Below are 19013 nucleotides of genomic sequence, written 5' to 3' on the forward strand. Positions count from 1 at the left end.
AAGGAAAAAAAAATCATAACCATCAGACTAACCATCATAGGAGGCACCTCCAGTCTGAGCCGCATGCAAAGAATTTTGCCATTTAGAAATTAAGTCAAAGAATAAATGAATTAATAATAGATGAAAGTAAATCAAAAGTGACCAAGTTTTCAAAATCTCTCTCTCTCTGAGTGTGTGTGTGTGTGTTCATAAGTACAACACTGAAGAAGTCAGAGAGTATTGGGTCCCCTGGAGATGGAGTTATAGGCAGCTGTGAGCTAACCAGTGGGAGACCTGAGTTCAGGTCCTCTGTAAGAGCAGTCCCTGCTCTCAAGGGCTGAACCGCCCCTCCATCCCCAAGGTGTTTTATTTTTGTTCATTTTAAAGAGCAAATATTTCAAAGACTGATACAAAGGGCATAGAAGGGTTGAACATCAACTTTTAATAATGTAACCTTTTATCCAGTCCTCAAAATTAACACAAAAGGAATGATAAAGTGTAATTTTATCAATACCACCACTGTGTAACAAGCCCTTGTTACAACATCCATCTACTGTCTCCAAAACAACCAATAGGAAGCCCACACATTATATTACCTAATCTTCTACCAAGAGATGACATTTTAATCAACTTTATACCAGGGAACTATTACCAAGGATACTTCAATCACATAGCTGAAAATATGGAGAAAAGACAAGTTAAAAAAAAATCCTCTTAACTTGTAGTAGTCTTTTTGCTTTTTTAAAATTTCTATAAAATACACGAATTTCCCAAAATAAAGAATATCATGACACATTGGTGTCAACTCACACAGATGAAAGCTGATGTCAGCTTTGTTTTCTAACTAAAGTTCATTTCCCCAAACCTTTATATATTACATGAATATCCAAGTAAAGTATTTTTTTAAAAAAAATTCAACACAGAGGAACGTAATATACAGTGTTTTTATATAAAAAAAAATGGTTAACAGGAATGATTCCACTTCCAACCACATTACATAACTTTTGAAGACAATGGAATCTCTTGCAATTACTTGATTCTTCAGTTCATGTGGATATTTCCCAGCTACTTTCTTCTCACAGTTAAAAGAGGAAAAGGAAAAGGCTGGTGGTAGGTTGCCTTCCTTCCTTAACTTACCCATAAGAGAACTGTAGAACAATTCCGTTCACTACCTTGCTGTCTTTCCTCCAGCTGCTTCCAGGACTAACCCAGACCCACGGCTGAGATGAAACTGGAAGAAGAAGATACCACCGGACATCAAAGGATGGATAGAAAAAGATGGGCTCGGCTGGACCCTGCAGCAATTGTAAGGTGTGGGCACAGCCACTCCCAGCAAGCCTTGTGGCGCTTCTACACAGTCACAGGAGCGAGTGGTCTCCTGGCTACACTCGCCCTTCACGTCAGTCCGCTGGGAGGGCACATACGAAAGAGCTTTTAACGAACCACTGGTGTGCTGGCTAAGGTACGCCTTCCGAGAGCGAGCAAGCATGCTCAAGACATCTCGGTCAGTAGTGGCGGTGGGGTAGACAAAAGAATGCTGTTTATTGTTTAAACCTCCTGCATCGGTCAGTTCTGAGTGGAAACTGCAGTGACATATACACACCATGCACAGCCCACATCACTGTGGGGATCCAGGAACACATGCAAGATGGCGGAGGACTCACAATGGATGAACGGGAACTTTCCCAGTGTTTCTGACAGCTCTCGACTTCAACGCGGGTGCATCTCTTACCACCACCGTCTCACAAAGTTTTACTGTGTCTTGGGCATGCAGATTCACTTGCGGGTAAAACGGGAATTACATTTCAAAGTCATTCACACACACAGCGACTACAACTTCAATTTATCCTACTTCCCAACCAACGCGAGCTGCTTGTGTTAGCAAACAAATACATATTTTTAGGCAATGGTTGTGCTTTATTTTCCTTCCTACTTCACCCACTTCATTCTAGGAAAATGAAAAACCCACAAAATGAAATCGAGGATCAGATCTTCAGGTTGGTTTTTGAACAAAGCAGAGAGCTGGCCCCACTGACTCTTCTAGCCAGAAGCCGCTGTCTCCCCGCCCTAGGTCCTTGATGGTCAGTATTCAGTTGTCTGTTTGGAAAACTGGCATTTTTGTTTAAAAGAAGCAAAATAAAACTGGGGGAGGAGGGCAGCGAGCAGGGGAGGGGGGTTGTGTTCTATGTCAAAAAGAACCTCTTGCTCTCAACAGGAGAGAATCCAGCTTCTCCTTAGCCATCATTTCATAAATTAATATTTTTTAAAAAATCATAATCCAAAGAATTTGCTATTACAAGAAAGTTCAAGTTTTAAAAAAGCAAATAAATTAGTTAAGCCTTGTAAACAATTGTCCATTTTAGTTATACATCTTTAAAAAAAAAGACATTTCTCTGTATAGTCCACTAGACAGTACAAGGCACACTTTACACATCAGAACCCAGAGGGATGGAACCCACACAGGCGCCGCCTTCACTCTGTCTGCTGGGGTAACCAGGTCCCGGCTCTGGAGTCACGTGTCCATCCTCTGCTCAGCTCTTGGAGACCCAGAAGTCCACAGATGTGCCCTTCCTATGACGATGCCTTGGGCTCTTAGTCACGTGATGTGATGTCACCCTTTCTCGGCGTGGAGTCTGCCTCAGATCAGATGTTTTCCACAAAGCTCCCCGGGAAAAGTCCGGTCTTCCCATTTCTTTGTAACGTGCCTTTGAACCAGCCATCCTCGCGTTTTTTATGAACAAACACAATATCTCCTTCTTTGAGTTCAAGTTCCGCCTCGCTCTGAGGAGGATAGGAAACCACCACCCTGTGCCTACGAAAGAGAAGTACACTATTCAGATCAGCAGTAAAAATGACGCATCGTCGGTCAGCACAGTGCCTCCATGCAAACAGGGTTTAGACACGAATTTACAAGAGTTCATAAAACTGAAAATACGGCCGATCTCTGTTTAGCAGACTTGGCATTAACTAAGACTGAGCCTGGGTATTCATTTTAATTCACTGGTGATGACCAGGCTGGTGTGGTTGAGCTACCTACACAGGGAGGAACATTTTTATCTGCTTCCAGTATTTTGTATCTTGACCATACCAAAGGCTATGTTTTCTATGGACTTTTAACAGGGGATCCATTCCTGTCCTACCCTCTACTCTAGGAAGAGACGAGTGGATTTGACTTTAGAGCTCACAGTAGCTGTGACTTGCTTCCTACAGACTGTATGGGCTCTCCTCTGCCTTCCCACTATGAGCCGGGAGAGGTGGGGTGTCAGGTCTGATACCTAGAAGGACACCTTCTGTATCCTTATACTGAGCTTGATATCCAGAAGGCAACGGTTCTGAGGAAGTTTGCCTGCCTTACATACCAAGTCCCCTGTTGAGAAGGTCCCAAGGTCCAGACAGAGAGCAGAGAACTGTGGCTTCAAATTTTGTCCACCACCATTAGTAGTGATGCTGACATTCCAGTTGTCATTAGTCCCAATCAATTTGTCCTTGGTTCTCAATTTGGACGTTCAGTGGAAGAAAGTGCAGCTTAAATACCCCAGTAGGCTCGTGGATTAGCATCCCCTATCCTCCAGCCTCCTGCTTTAGTCTCTAATGCAGAATTATGATTAGCAGCCAAGGAAGCAAGGAAAAGAAAAAGACCCCACCCGAGTCTTTTCTCTACTAGACATTATCTTTCTCCTTCCTCTTGCTTTTCCCAGTTGAAGTGGCTGATGGTGTACTGTAGCCAGCTTGTAGTCATCCTTGCCTCTACTGCTCTCACGCTCGCAGTTTTCCTCTAAAATGCACAGGGATGCCCTGTGACAGTGTGATTCTGGAGGGTAGGTAACCAAAGATGGGGAAATCAGGCAACACGAAAGAGGCTATGGATATCCCTAAGGAGGGCACCATATGAAGAGCTGAAGCTTCTTCCCCAAACCGGTAACATGAAGGAGCAACCTTAAAACGGAACCCTCGATCCCCAATCAAGCATCTTTACAGCCTGGCTCCTCCTTCAAGCCCCATCCCAGAACAGCCAGAATCTACCCACCTTGGGGGAGATCACAGCAAGCGGTCTCATTTTTCATATATAGCTGCCCAACAATTACTCGGCTCCCTGGGGCCCAGGGACCAATTTACCCTCCCAGGCCTGCAGCCAAAGCCCAGCACTGGGTTGGTTTATCCTTTCCAAGAAGGGTTCAGTCAACTCAGACATGAGGGTTGACAGACGAGGTCAGTCAAATGCAGAGCAGGGGAAGAGGCAAGGCACTGTGGGTGGAGGGGGATTGACACAGTCTTTATGGTCAGGAAGAGCATCTTAACTGAGCCAGAGTTTCCTCACCTGGGGAATGGGGGCTTCAGTGAGTTAGGCAATATATTTCACAGGCAAGATAATGAGATTGTAAGAGCGATGGCCTAGTACGGTGGTGACAGACTCCAACAAAATGTCAGCTTCTACTTCAAGCCTGTGGCTTACTCAAGAGTACACAGAGGTCTGGAGGGCACAGGTTAGCCCACAGCTGACTAATGAACTCAGGCCACAGCTTAAAGAACACCCCGACATTGAGAGTCCACACACTTTAGAACAACATAGAGTTTTGGAATCCTTTCCCTGACATCTTTAAAAGCAAACTCACAATTTCATCGTGGGCTGATCTAAAGAAAGGCCCCAGATGTGATTTCTCGAGTCTGATGCCAACAGGCTAACAAGCCACATAAAAAGCAATGATGTAGTTGCCATCGGGGGCGAGTTAAAGTTTCAGCAAAGCCGTGCAGCTCAGGAGGGGCCTGTAGCACTGACTGAAAGCTTATGCTGTGACCATCTCTCACGAGATCCATTTCTGACTGGCAGCCTGCAAGCTGCTTTAAGGTAAAATGGAACAAGAATAGTTTGAAAAACTCGAAGTGAATTAGATTAATATTTGCATTTTATAAAAATGCACTAAACCAATTTTGTCAGGAAACCCAGCAGTAGAATGGCTGCTGGGCTAAGAACATTATCTTCCTGCCAAGCTCCCAGTGGGAGCAAATTTCCATTGCTAAGTTAGAGCGCTCGAGGGGGAGGGGTGGCGCGAGGAGCCCCGTGCATAGTGGAAACTGTGACACAGTCTCATCGTGTGAGGACCGCCAGGTGCAGCAGTGACAGACTCCACTTAGAAGCCTTCCAGCTCAGCCCTTGGCCTTGGGCCTCGTGAGGTGGTTTGCACTGAGACTTCACACACAGACCCCGAAAGCCAAAAGCTGGCAGAAAAGCCTAGTGAGCTCAGGCACCAAAAAGCTCTGTCGAGCGGAATATTTAGAGACCAGCAAGCAGATGTGCGACCCAGCTGCGAAGGCCTACGTCTGCTGCCCCGCCCGCTGTCTCGCTGGGTTTATGCTTGCCTTTGTACGAATAGGGATCCTGGGCACTTCTGAACATCTTGAACCAAAGTCACAGTCTCCAGACCTTCTGAGCCACCTCCAACACCTGTACCCGACCCAATCAGCCCTCTTCAGTGCCGTCCTCACCATCCCGGCTGGCGACCGCTACTGCCGCCTTCTTGCACCGTATTTCTTCCTGTCCCCAATCCATTGCACAAACAACTCAATGATTTACATTCAGTGACTCCACCTGTAGGAGCCCATGGTGAGAAACCATTAACAGGCTCTCCCTGTCTGTAAGGTTAATCCTCACACCCCTACACAAAGCCTAGACAATCCGGCCTTAATCCTGCTGTAGAGGGAGCGATGGCTGCTATCACGGCCAAAAACATTTTGAAGCCTGACTACGTCTCTTTAAATATAGCCTCGCTCCTCCTACTCCGCATACTGGCTCACGCAGGTCCTCGGACTGGGAATTACTTTGACAATATCTCTGTCCATCCACACCCTATCAATCTCTCAAGGTCTGGCTCCAAATCTCCCCTCTGAAATCTCCAGCCCCGTACCTGGAAGTAATTTCACGCTCGACTAGATCCCAGAGGAACCCGTGTGTATTTCTCATGGCACTTAGCTCAGTCCACAGCGGATTTTTGCCATCTGTGTTCCCGTCTCATTTGTTCTCGGCTTTGTGGGGTGGTGCCAGATTCACTCGATCAGCCTCACGCTACCAAGTGTCGACCGTACGATGAGGCTCATTAGGCACACTGAACAACGAGGAGATCTAACCGCACGGTAAGCGTGTTTAAAATACGTGTAACGTCCTTCACAAACAAACGGCACGCCGAGGCACGCCACAACCGGGAGGAATCTTGACAACGTGATGCTAAGAGAAATAAGCCACGTGAAAAAGGGAAGCTTTGCCAAGGCTCCATTGATAAGGGACCAGCATACAGAGAAAAAGCAGAACGGTTCCTTCAGGGATCGCAGGGTGGGGAAGAAACAGGGAGATGTGATTCAGTTTCAGTGTGGGATAAAGGAAAATTTCTAGATATGGACAGTAAGGAATGACCGATGTAAAGGAACTCGGTACAACGGATTTTACTTTTTTTTTTGGGTTTTTCGAGACAGGGTTTCTCTATGGTTTCGGAGCCTGTCCCAGAACTAGCTCTTGTAGACCAGGCTGGTCTCGAACTCACAGAGATCTGCCTGCCTCTGCCTCCCAAGTGCTGGGATTAAAGGCGTGCGCCACCACCGCCCGGCACCGGATTTTACTTTTGAACAGGGGTAAATTTTAACTATATTTTATTTTTCTTTGTACTTAAAAAAAGATCCTATTCTCACACACATAATACATTCTGGTTACAGTTTCCCCTCTTTCTACTGTTCTAGTTCCTTCCCACCGCCCCTCTCATTCCCTTTCTGTGTCTCATTAGAGAAGATCAGGATTCTAAGGGATAATAATACAATATAACAAGATAAAATATAGTAAGAGAAAACTAAAACTATCAGACCAGAGTTGGACAAGACAAACAAATTGGAGGAAAAGAGCCCAAGAGAAGGCACAGGAATCAGAGACCCACTTGTTCACACACTCATGAATCCCATAAAAAACATTAAGCTGGAACCACAAAATACATGCAGAGGACTTGGTGCAGACCCATGCAGGCCCTGTGTTCATGTGAGCTTTGCTCACACTGATTTAGGGGGCTTTGCTCTCCTGGTGTCCTCCATCCTCACTGGTCCTTACATTCTTTCCTCCTCCTCTTCTGCAGGGTTCCCTGAGCCCCGAGAGGGGGGGTCTGATGGAGATATCCCTTTCAGGACTGGGTGTCCCAAGGTCTCACGCTCTCTGCATTATGTCTGTCTATGGGCTAACTATATTTTACACAATTAAAAAAGGAGAGCGTCAATAACTAAAAACAATGGAAATATTAGTGGGAAAAAAAGGAGAGACACACAGAGTGAGTGGAAGACTGCAGGAGAGCCGGGGTAGGGCATGTGTTTGCGTGAGAAGGAAGGAGGGGGTGGGGGAGAAGGGAGAGAAGGGCTCACAGGCATTCTGGCTGTTGGAAAGTATATCAGTCTCTTTGGACAAAGCACACTGGGCGTGGCTTCTTTCTGCTTTAAATGGGCTACCACCTCTAGGTGGCTGCCACAGGCACAAGGATGGGGCTGGAGGAAGATTCTTGCTGTTGTATGAAGAAGGCACACTATTGCACGACAGATGATACCAAACTTCTGGTTTGGGTCATAGAATTCTAACGTCCATCTGGACAGACACCTGTAGTCTTTTGTTCAATTTTCAATTTCTTTCATTCCTTTTTCTGCCTTCATTGGCAGTCCCCAGTTCCCATGCTGTCATTTCTAATCTGCCCTCGTATGCCTTCAGTGAGTCCCCCCCCTCGCTGTGACCCCGAGAAGCACCCTATCAGCCTGGGCTGGGTGAGTACCCATTTACCGCTTCCTGCCAGTTGCCACAGCAATCTAATATCCAATTAAGTATTTTCCTGGCAAAACCACACGAGCTGGCTTTGCATCACGTGCAAAGTCCAAATGAATTATGTCCATGGCTTCACCCAGTGGGCTCATTGTCACTGACTCAAAGAAATTCATCATGCTGGTTAAACCCGACGGCCTGCCTTGCGCCAATCTACCGCTATCCAATTGGGGTATTTCTAAGAATGCTAGTTTAACCCCTGATCAAAGACTATGAGTTCTTTTCCAATTGAGGGTATGTGGTTATTGCTTTAATTCCTAAACTTCAAAATACACACAGGTAAAGGTGACTGGCTGCACTTCCCTACGCCATCTGTGTATGCATATGTGCACATGTGTGCACACACGTGTGTGCATGTGTGTCAAGTCACACGTACTCTTATTTTCCATCTCCTCTGAAATATGTTATTTCCACTTTCACCCTGCAATCTCCTAACTATTTTTTTTTCCTCCATCCTCTCGAACAGAACCTAAAAATATTTGTCCTGTGATTTCTGCTGCCGTCAACTACATACACATCCCCGGCTTCCAGGATACCATTCTATTTCTTGCTTGCTTTCTGCAGCCGTCTCTCGCACAAACACAAAAGAATCCCTTTGTTCCCCAGGAGACTTTTCTCTCAGCTGACACCAAGACCTGTCAACACACTTCAAGGTTCATCCTTCCTCATTATGAGACTGTGTCTCTTCGTGTCATGTGACCACTCCTTTCCACTGACAGCTACCTCAGTCACTTTTTTTTTAACTTTGCCCCTCCCTCACCTCCCCCAGAGATTTATGAAATAGGACCACGGTGGGAGAGGGGACTTTCCACTTGTTCTTGCCGAGTCCTGCGGAAGAATGTGGGTTCATTCCGTCCGAGCATCACACCCTGAAACACGTTTTCATGCAAGTCCTCCACACGAGTCCTGCACGAAGAGCCCAGGGCTGGTGTGTACCCTGTGAAGGAAGGAGCAAAGCCCCTCAAGTGCTTTCTGGATCGCACTTCCTCCATTTGAGGCTCTAAGTACTTCTCCTTGTGTCGAAACTTTCAAAATATGCAAACAGGTAATCCTTAAATGATATGCTTGCTAGGTCTCTATTAACCAAAACCCTCCATTCCTGGTGGATAACAGACCACTTTCCCGTTGTTTGCACAGCCAGACAGACTTCAGCATCCAAGTTAAATAAACACCATTACCAGTGCTGTGCTAAAAAAGAAAGCAAAGGGCTACGGAAAGTTGCTGGGGCTGGCTATTACATTTAATATTCCAGTGAGCATATGGATTATAAAAATATAAAGTTGGGCTGAAATCTTTCCTAAGGACCCCCTTCCCTCTCCTAAAAATTGGAATGGCTATATAAAAACCTGCCAGAGATTTCCAGAGTGCCCGTGTCCATCTGTCCCATCATTAAATTCTTCATGTTCCCTATCTGTTGTGCCTCCCTCACTCCCCAAACGCCATCACCTGTCTGGTTAGCAGCTCTCCTTTCAGGAGGCCTAAAAGGCAGAGCCTGCTGCTGGAAAGCGCTTTTTAAGAGGAAGAATAGGAATGCAGAAGCCGCCGAGATTGGGGACATCTGGCGACTGAAAAGGAATGCATAATGGGGGTGGCAATGAAGCAGCGGTGCCCAGCCAAGGCCTAGGGAGAATGTGGGCAGAGTGAGCCATCATTCCAAACAGTCACAACAGATCCCACAAATGATGACGGGGACAAAGTAAAGGGCCTCTGGGGCCCGAGGGAAACTGCAGAGCAAGGCCTGGAGGGAGAGAGGAAGCCTCTGCGGCTGAAGGGAGTAGACAGGCTAACTAACTGGCCTAGCTCCAGGGACAGGAGGCGGTGCCCCTGGACAGCAGCAGCAGAACTCTGCGGGAGAGAGGCTGATGCCAGAATCAAAGCTTGAGCGAAGCTGGGACTCAGTTTCAAAGCTTTATGGAGAACACAATGGATAAGGAGAAACACAGAGGATGTGTGTGGCGGGCTGGGAGGGGCGAGCATTTTTAGGGCAATATGTCATTTCAAAACTGGCTTTATATCAGTCAGAACTACAGGAAAGTTTTTTTACCTCTTGATGAAAATGTGTAATAAAGTGTACTTTATAAACATAGGTTGTTTGACATTTATTTCCCACTTTTATCGTTCACTTTTAATTGAAAATGGGCCACAAAATCATAAAGCTTCAATACAAATGTTTTATATGGTTCCAATTGAAATACAAAGGGAAAGTGAATTCAAGTGATTTTGTTATTATTATTTTTTAAGATGTATGTGTACGTGTGTGACTGTGTATGGGTGTGTGTACCCCTGAATGCAGGTACCCAAAGAGGCAAGAGAAGCCAATTGTTCTGGGGACTGAACTCGGGTCCCCTGCAGGAAAAGTGCATGCTGTTAACAGCTAAGCCACCTCTCTAGCCTAAACCCGTTTTAAATGATAACGTCTCACATAAAACTTCCAATCTCCCACACAAAGTCAGGCACAGTGGTGCCCACCAACTGCGCTAGCTCAGCTTGGCAGGCTGAGGTGAAGCTGCTTGCATTCCTGAGCTTGAGACCAGTCAGGGCAGCATGAGGAGTTAAAGCTTCTACTACCAACTCTGTAACACAGAGAATGTCAACCAAAGAGAATACCTCTAAAAGCTAGAAATGCGTTTATCTTATAAAATTCGAGTTCAGAGAATGAAGTGCACAGAAACAAACAGAGGAGGCTTTGGCATTTACATTATATGAAAACAGACCAGCAATTTGCATGCACTGCATGATGCTCCTTTGGTAATGAGTAGCAGTTAACTCTCCAGTTTTTTATAATCCTGGTAGATATATATCTTATTAAGTATATTTTCTTCCCTACCACACGCCTAGACCCCCACAGCTGCATGAAACAGAATTCCCACTTGTTAGGGCTGTTCAAAGCCAGAATCACTAGCAGAATGTTTCTCATTCTGAGTGAACTGAGAGAGCCATCTGAACCTACACTGTGTTCTTCTGGCTCTGGAGAAAGCAAAAAAAAAAAAAAAAAAAAAAAAAAAAAAAAAAAAAAAAATCTCTGGGTAGCAGGAGGTCCGGGTGCTTTTACCTTTACCTCTAGCGGGTAGCCGTGTAAGCTCCTAATAGACACAAAGGATTGCAGTGGTTCTCAACCTGTGGGTATCGACCTCTTCAGCAAAACCGCTACCTCTAACAATATTTACATTATGATTTATAACAGGAGCAAAATTAAAGCTAGGAAGTAGCAATGAAAATTTATAATTGGAGGTCACCACAACATGAGGAAGCATATTAAAAAGGGTCGCGACATTAGGAATGTTGAGAATCCCTGGATTAGACAGTGACTGGCAGATGTCATGGAGATACGAATCTGGAGCCAAGAACTAGAAAGCAGGGGAAAGGCCGGCGTGTTAGAATTAATGAAGGAGATCAAGTGAATGGTTTGCTGTAGCGAGAACAAGGAAGACTGAGCTTGAATGTCATTGCCAATTCGGCTTGAAATTTTAGGACGCTGTAGAAAATTATCTTCTAGATGAGAATAAAACGTCCAGCCTAGAGCTCGCTAGAGAGGAGGGGGACTCACCTTTCACAAACAACAGGCCTGGCCTCATTCATGACGGGACCCAGGGAGGAGCAGGCCTGCCGAGGTGGTGGGGCGATGGGCACGGCGGAGTCCAGGGAGCTTGCCTTGCGATGGAAAGCATCCTGGGCTAGGGCTGCTGTCCCCGAGACCACTGGTCCATCTCCATCTGTGGAGCAGGAGGCCGCCCGGCCGTGACCGCCCCCTAGCGGCAACTCGGGGCCCACTGCTCCCTGCAGGGGCATGTCCGCTGCACCCAGCTCCACATCCAGGGTAGGTGACGCTGGCGGGGAGACTCGAGGCTTGCGTTTGGTGGAAGCCCCAGAGAGGAGCTTCAGGAGACCCTTTTTTTCTTTCTGGAAAAAAAGAAACACGGATTTTAGTTGAAGATCAGCAGCTGTGTTGCTCCTGTGATTTCCAGCGCACTGTGTCGCTTTTTGATTACATCACATTTGCTCATTACCTCCCGGGCAGTCTTTGGGTGAAGTTAACCCGACCTTTTGTTACTTTTTCTCCCTATCTGCTTCTGTTTGGGTTGGTCATTCTTTTGTTCATTACTGTCTTCTACTGGGGCAGCAAGATAAACAGATTAAAAAGATGTAAAACATTTTTCAAACCAATTTGTATTTTACTTTGATAAAAGAACAAGTAGCCAGTGAGATGATTCAGCAGGTAAAGGAGCTTGCCAAGTTGGAAGCCGGTCCATCCCCACACCCCGTGTGGTAGAGAACCCAGAACTGCACGAGCAGGCCGCAGTAAACGCGACCAGTGAAATAATGAAAGCACAATCAGATATCGCAGACTAAAGAGGAAGCTTCCGATTAGGAGTTGAACCTCTTGAAATGCTGCCTGTTCTGACTCTTGCTACGCGAGCCAGCGGTGTGCCGAGTTACTGAAGCCTGACAACACTCGCGTCCACATCAACACGCTTGAGCCTTATCATTCTCCAGAACGGTGCTCCAGTCAGACTCAAGGGCTGGGGCACTTCTTACATGTCACCACCTTGATTCAACTCAAGCAGCCGCGGTGACAGAAGCCAAAGCATTTGCACCGTGAAAGCCCCTCCTTGATGGCAAACCCTGAAACCAGACCACCAAGACTACAGCATCTTCACGCCTTCCTTCCTTCCTTCCTTCCTTCCTTCCTTCCTTCCTTCCTTCCTTCCTTCCTTCCTTCCTTCCTTCCTTCCTCCCTCCCTCCCTCCCTCCCTCCCTCCCTCCCTCCCTCCCTTCCTCTCTCCCTCCCTCCCTCCCTCCTCCCTCCCTCCCTTCCTTCCTTCCTTCGTCCTTCCTTTTCCTTTCCTTTTTGTTGTCTTGCAAGCAAATGCACAAAACCCCCACCCCACAACAGCCTCATTCTCTAAAGACCATACTCGGAATCTGTCTCTTGATACTCTCCTTTCTTTGCTCTCCAAAGAAAGCCAGATGTTGTGCTAACTACATTATTCTCAGAATCGGCCACGACCCTTTCCAGTCACCGGGTTTAACGCTGTCAGGTCTCTGAAATTGTTTTACCAAGATGTCAATGACGCAATTAAGTCCTCTGAATAGCAACGCTGCCTGAAAATGACACAAGTTTTGCACAAGTGAACTAAAGCCCACTCACAGCAACACGGCGTGAGGGCTCAAAAGAAGGTAGAACACTGAGGAGTTCTTGGTACTCTGAGTCAGTCACACTCAATACAAATCCCCTTGGGGGATGAATCTCTCTCTCTCTACAGTAGCACAATTCCACTAGAGACAGAATAGCACAAAACAGGAGGAGCCCAGAGCAGCCATTAATCTGATGATGAGAAAAGATCCTGAGACACCACACACAGTCTCCAATTAGAAACACGGTTCAGTGTGTGGCCCTTCAATGGGCTAGAAGCAGGAAAAGCAAAGTGTGTGTGTGGGTGGGGGGAAGGGCTAGGAGTGGGCACTAGAGTCATTTATCTCCCTGCCTTCTTGGCCTGGGCTACAGACAGCAGAGCCAGCGGAGGAAGAGCCTTTTGCATTTCTTATTGGGTCTCAACTCATCTCGCTGGGTTTCCCTTCATTCTCTTATTGGACATCCCATTTTTCTGAAGATCAACCATGCACATTCCAATAAATGACACCCCCCCCACTTAGCTTGAGTGTAGTGACATTATCGTGCATACTGCTGTATCTCACTTATTGCCTGGGACAGGGTAGGGCACCCCCGAAGTGGAGAGGCCCAAGAAAATATTGCAAGAGAGTAAGATGAAGGGAAGAAATGGAGAACAGTAATGGAGCATCAGGGCAGGATGGTTTGGGTTTCCCAAACCCTGAGGAAACAAAACAGTGGTCAGCGAAGCAGCCTGACCGCCAATTCTGCAGCAACGCTTCTTTGTGGGGACTCTGCACCAGGAAAGAGCAAGATGTCTGATAGCTTCGCCTTCTAAGGTTGCCAGATGCTGGCAGCATCCAGCTATTCCTCTCATGGTATGAGAAATCACAGGCTAATCCCCGGACCCCACAGACTGGCTGAGAGCATCAAATCTATTGATAAATGACAACCCCAGCAAGCCACAGCTGAAGATGCTGCTTTAGAGCTCAGATCTGGGCACTCAGAAGACTATCAGATAAGGAACTTGCGCTTGGGGAGCAGCTTCTAAAGTGATTAAGGAGAAAGATGACTTGGTTCATTGAAAATGATTAAACGCATTAAACACAGCTTGCTTTAATGACTTCTAAGGGATGCATTATCATCATCAACCAAGGCTGACTTCCCATGGAGCAGAAGGCAGAGGATTAGGGACCGTGGTGGGGTGCAGAAGGTAGGGGGTGGGGGTGCCAACACAGGAAAGATGAGGAGCGGTGCTATTTATACCGTATTCCAGGGCTCTATTAGAAGAAAAATGTGCCACTTGAGAGAAATAACTCTGCAAGTTCAGACACTCTTACTAGCCAAGGGCACCTTTGCTTATTTCAAAATTCAACAGCACAAATGAAAAACATGGGAGAATTAATAGTCTATTTTTTCGTAAAATGATCTAGAAGAAATAATGTTAGCCTATATGAAAAACGGGGCATATCTTCTCTGAGGAACCTTGATAACTCATCTTCTGGGAGGTTTTCCTAGGAGCCATTCCCAGAATGAAATGATGTTTTAAGCATCATTTCAGAACTGATGTATCCCGTGTAAAAAAAAAAAAAAAAAAGAACTATCTGGATCCAAAACCAATCAGTTGACAACCAGAGTTACTTTGATATTCGAAATATTTTCCAGCAGGATTTGGTGATGTACTCCTAAGATCCCAGCTACTTGGAATATCCCCAGAAGGAGGCTAGCCTGTTCAAACTGAGCCTCAAAACAAAAACTGAGCCATGGGAAAACGGCTCAGGCTCACACAGGCAGGAGAATCTGAGAGTAGTCCTCAGAACTTCTGTAAGAACCTGGGCAACTTGGTCTGGGAAGGTGAAGATGGCTGCCTCTCAGAAGCTGAGGGTCAACCTAGTCTATCGGCAAGGTCTGTGCAGGTGAGATCCAGATATCTTATCTCAAAAATAAGAAAAGCAAGATGGATGTCTCTCGAGGACCAACACTGGAGACTGATGCCTGGCCTTCACCTTTACACATGAGCACACACACACGCACCTGAACACACACACAAAAATACACATGCCAATGCATAGAAACTCATAGAACTCAATAAGGCACTTTCCTGACACATGAGAAGTGCTGGGTGAATCCCTAACACACAGTGATGTGTGGGGTGGGGTGAGGCGGTGGAGGCGGGAGGCACAGATGAAACAGAGATCTGACCACTCATTTAATTTATACTACTAGATATATAATAAAAGATGAATACAGTATAGGAAACATTAAATCTAGGCTCTTGCAGAAGCAAAATAATAAATGTTTTAAATAACTCAAAATTAACCACATGTCTGCCTCCTTTCCTTCTTTCTTTTCCTCCCTCCCTCCCTCCCTCCCTCCCTCCCTCCCTCCCTCCCTCCCTTCCTTCCAAGGTACATGGAGAAATTACCAAGTCTTCTTGGGCACACAGGTCAACAATACATACCATATTTTATATACTAGTTTTCTAAATATGCAAGACTCATGGTCCTCAGGTAGGGAAACTCAAAGAGAAATTAAGCCATGTGGTTCAAAATAATCTTTCAGACTTCATACAAATATGTCTGAGCGTCCAACATGAAGCTGGCAACGTGCACAGCTAGGGGACAGTGATGTGCCTAGGACAGTTTGTGTCTGACAGCGACAAGGACGGCTGTCAAAGAGGCCAAGGCCTCTGCCCAAGAACCCATCGGGGGGGGGGGGGGGGATGAGTCTGGAGTGTAGTGGGGGACGTGGTGGGGCTTCTTGAAGGAGACTTCTCGAAATTCTAGGGATGATTAAACACCACCCATTTCAAGAGTCTTGTTAAATGCTATCAGGGGATTTCCATATTTAGTCTTCACGGCAACCTGATGAGGTAGGAATTAATTATTCCTATTGCCTGAAGCTCTGAAAGCCTGCCTAAAATAAAAATGCTAGCAAGGGGTGGAAATGAGATTCTACTCTGCAGAACGCTAAGAGCAAACACAGTCTCTCTCTCTCTCTCTCTCTCTCTCTCTCTCTCTCTCTCTCTCCCCCACCCCCCACCCCACAGGCCTGCTGAACTCTGTACAAGCAGGCATTCTGAAGACCTGGTCTGGATCCCAGCACTCAGCAAGAACAGAAACGGTGGATGTGGCCATTTATAGATCCCTAAGAAAGTTCCACAACAAAGAACGCAGATTAGTTTGTTTTTGACAGCAAAACAGGCCTGGAAAGAATGGAAATCATCCGAACAAAGCAAACAGCCAGGAAAGAGAACAGAGGAGAAGAGGAGAGGGACAGGATCTTCTATGTGAGGGTTACAGGAAAGGCCTCCAAACCTAAGTGTGGGTCAGGAAACCCGAGGTCTCCCTCAGGGACACAATCACGAGGAACTAAGGGTTTGAGGGATCCGAGGCACTAAGTGGTGGCTCAGATGGTGAGAGTTCTGCTGTGTGGACATGGGGACTGGAGTTAGACGCCCCAGCACACAGGCTGGGTATGGCTGTGCATCGTCTTAGCACTGAAGGCTGAAGACAGCTGAAACCCAAGAAAAGCGTTCAGATGAGGTTGTGAAGCTGGTGACCATGGAGGAAATTGGGAGTACCGTGGACAGGGGAATAACAGTTAAAGAGTTGGGACTTCAGATAGGAATAACAGCGATGATAGTTACAAATAGAATCAGGAACTTATCTGCAAATAAAGTAAATAAATCAATCAAAGCTGACTAGGGTTTTAACCCCAGGACAAAATATGACATCTTGTTTCCTTGTGATTTTGGGGGCAGAGGACTCCCAGATAAATAACTGATGCAGGAGAATTGTCTGTATTCTGTCAATCATGTTTTAAATAAATGCTGATTGGCCAGGCAGGAAGTATAGGTGGGTCAACCAGACAGGAAGTAGAGGCGGGGCTTGAGAACAGGAGTATTCTGGGAAGAAGGAATCTCTTCCCGCAGTCCAGCCCAGACCACCGAAGAAGCAACATGTGACATGCCCCACTGAAAAAGGTACTGAGCCACATGGCTAACATGGATCAGAATAATGGGTTAATATAAGCTACAAGAGCTAATAAGTAGCCTGAGCTAATGGGCCATCAGTTCATAACCTAGACTCTGTGTGATTTTCTTTGGGGCTTGCCAGCTGTGGGGAACTGGGCAGGGTAGAAACCCCAACAAGCAGGCCCCCTCAAGTTACAAATAACCAGTCAAGGGAATGGCCCCAGTTAAGGGAGTGCAAGTAGACCCGGACGTACATCCAAATGTGACTCATATGGGGGTGCACCAGAGGCAGCCCACTGATAGCCTAGGTCCAGAGAGCCATACCCTCTCCCGGGGAGCAGGCATGCCAAGCCATCATTTAAGACACCTCCCACACTGCCCTGGTGTTTGATGATGACACAGAGCGACAAGGAAGACGTGAACAGAGGGCAGGCACCACACTGCAGATACCCAGAGCTCTGCCCCAAGTCTCAACCCAATCTACCATCTCCATCTCCCATTCTGTCCCTTGACTCCCCTATAGATCAACCCACAGAAAGCAACTGCACTTAGGGGTGGGGGAACAACCTTTAAGAAGAAACCAGACAGGAGGAGACAGGCAGAAATTTGAAGAACTTATATAAAAAGTGTTCCTCCAGAGAAGCTTGTGATAAAGTTGAAAAGAACCAATTTTAAAAGTTTAAAGAAAACACATGCATAGCCTGAAGTTCAAACGGGAGACGGGTGGAAGAGGAACATGAAATTCTACAATTGCAAATTATCCTGAGATGAAAATGGAGAGCCTCTAAGAGGTCCTGGTGTGAGCCCCCAAGGTGTGGCATAATGGGCTCAAAATCTCTTAAAGGCCATGTACAAAAAGACCAGCCACAAGGAGCATAGCATGGCCCATAGCGATGCAGGAAGGCTCGAACTCCGAATGAATTTAAACTTTCCGAAATCCTAAGGGAAAAGAAAAACTAAAAGGCTATGTTAAACTTACACTTGAAACAAAGGAACACAAGCCTCCTGTCTGGGATGAACAGTGGCTCTTAGCTAGGAGGAAGAGAGGGGAGGGTAACGTGTGGGCCGGAAGAGAAGCACAAACCTTGGCATGGAGGAATGGAAGAGATCCGGACAGGTTTATCTCCACACACAGAGAAAATTAACTGCTGAGATAGACACTAATTCGGGTGACTCTGGAATCAGGGTCAGTTCAATAGGGAAAGATGGCTATGTTTGGCTCCAATTTTCAAAAGGAAGATGAGGTGTTACCAGAAGTTTTTTTTAGTTTTGTTTTGAGGCGGCGGCGGGGGGGGGGGGGGAGAGGGGCGGACAAGTGGGAGTCTCTGTGGTTACCAGATGACACCAGGGAAATTGGTTTCCCTTCTTAGGGTTTTTGGTTTCATTAATAAAAGGATTTAAGAATTGGCTTAACAGATGCCCGAAGACAAATATATTAGAGATTAAAAGAAAACTAGGCAGATGGAATCAGGGAGCTGCAGCAGCTCCCTGGAGGAGAGAAGGGGAAAAGTCATGCCTCTGAGATAGCGGACTTGTAAGTTAGACACATTGGACCAGTAGCTACAAGGCAAGGAGGGAGGCTTTAGAGAAAGGGTAAGGAAGCCCGAAAAATCAGAGAGAGCTTGGAAAGAGAAGAAAGGAAGGAAGGAAGGAAGGAAGGAAGGAAGGAAGGAAGGAAGGAAGGAAGGAAGGAAGGAAGGAAGGAAGGAAGGAAAAGCAGTACCTTTGAGAGTCAGAAAGAGTGACAAGATCCAGCCTAACCCCCTAGCAACCTCACTGCAGACTGTAGGGACTGCCCTGAGGGCAGGGATTCTAGGAAGGAAGAGTCCAGCGTTTCACTAAAGGAACGATTATTCCATCTAACTCTTTATCATGACTTAAGGAGAGCCTGCCTTCCTAGCCGCGGTCCCTCCTTTCTGGGCTTGGCCCCTTGACCCACCCAGCTAGAAACTTAGGACTCCAAGCAGGCTAAAGAGTCTATTTCTTGACCAGCAGGTTTTTCTAATGGGCCTTGATGGCTGGTCTAAGACAACTTGCAGACCATCTGGGCAATTCTTGGACAGCATTAAAGGAAAGGTTTACGAGCACTAACAGGAGGAAATGAGACTCTAAGG

General features: G+C 46.4%; 1 protein-coding gene across 1 annotated transcript in view; it reads right to left on the reverse strand.

Moving 5' to 3' along the window:
- Positions 1–412: 412 nt before the first annotated feature.
- The window catches only part of Sh3rf1 (SH3 domain containing ring finger 1), a 161587-nt gene continuing 142986 nt past the window's right edge, over positions 413–19013 (reverse strand). Inside the window, exons 11-12 of the mRNA XM_057752848.1 lie at positions 11361–11713; positions 413–2791 (exon numbers count right to left, since the gene is read on the reverse strand). Of these exons, the coding sequence (XP_057608831.1) occupies positions 2623–2791; positions 11361–11713 (522 nt within the window). The 3' untranslated portion in view covers positions 413–2622. The remainder of the gene's footprint in view (positions 2792–11360; positions 11714–19013) is intronic.

Source organism: Chionomys nivalis, chromosome 20 (assembly GCF_950005125.1).
Source record: "Chionomys nivalis chromosome 20, mChiNiv1.1, whole genome shotgun sequence".
NCBI lineage: Eukaryota > Metazoa > Chordata > Mammalia > Rodentia > Cricetidae > Chionomys > Chionomys nivalis.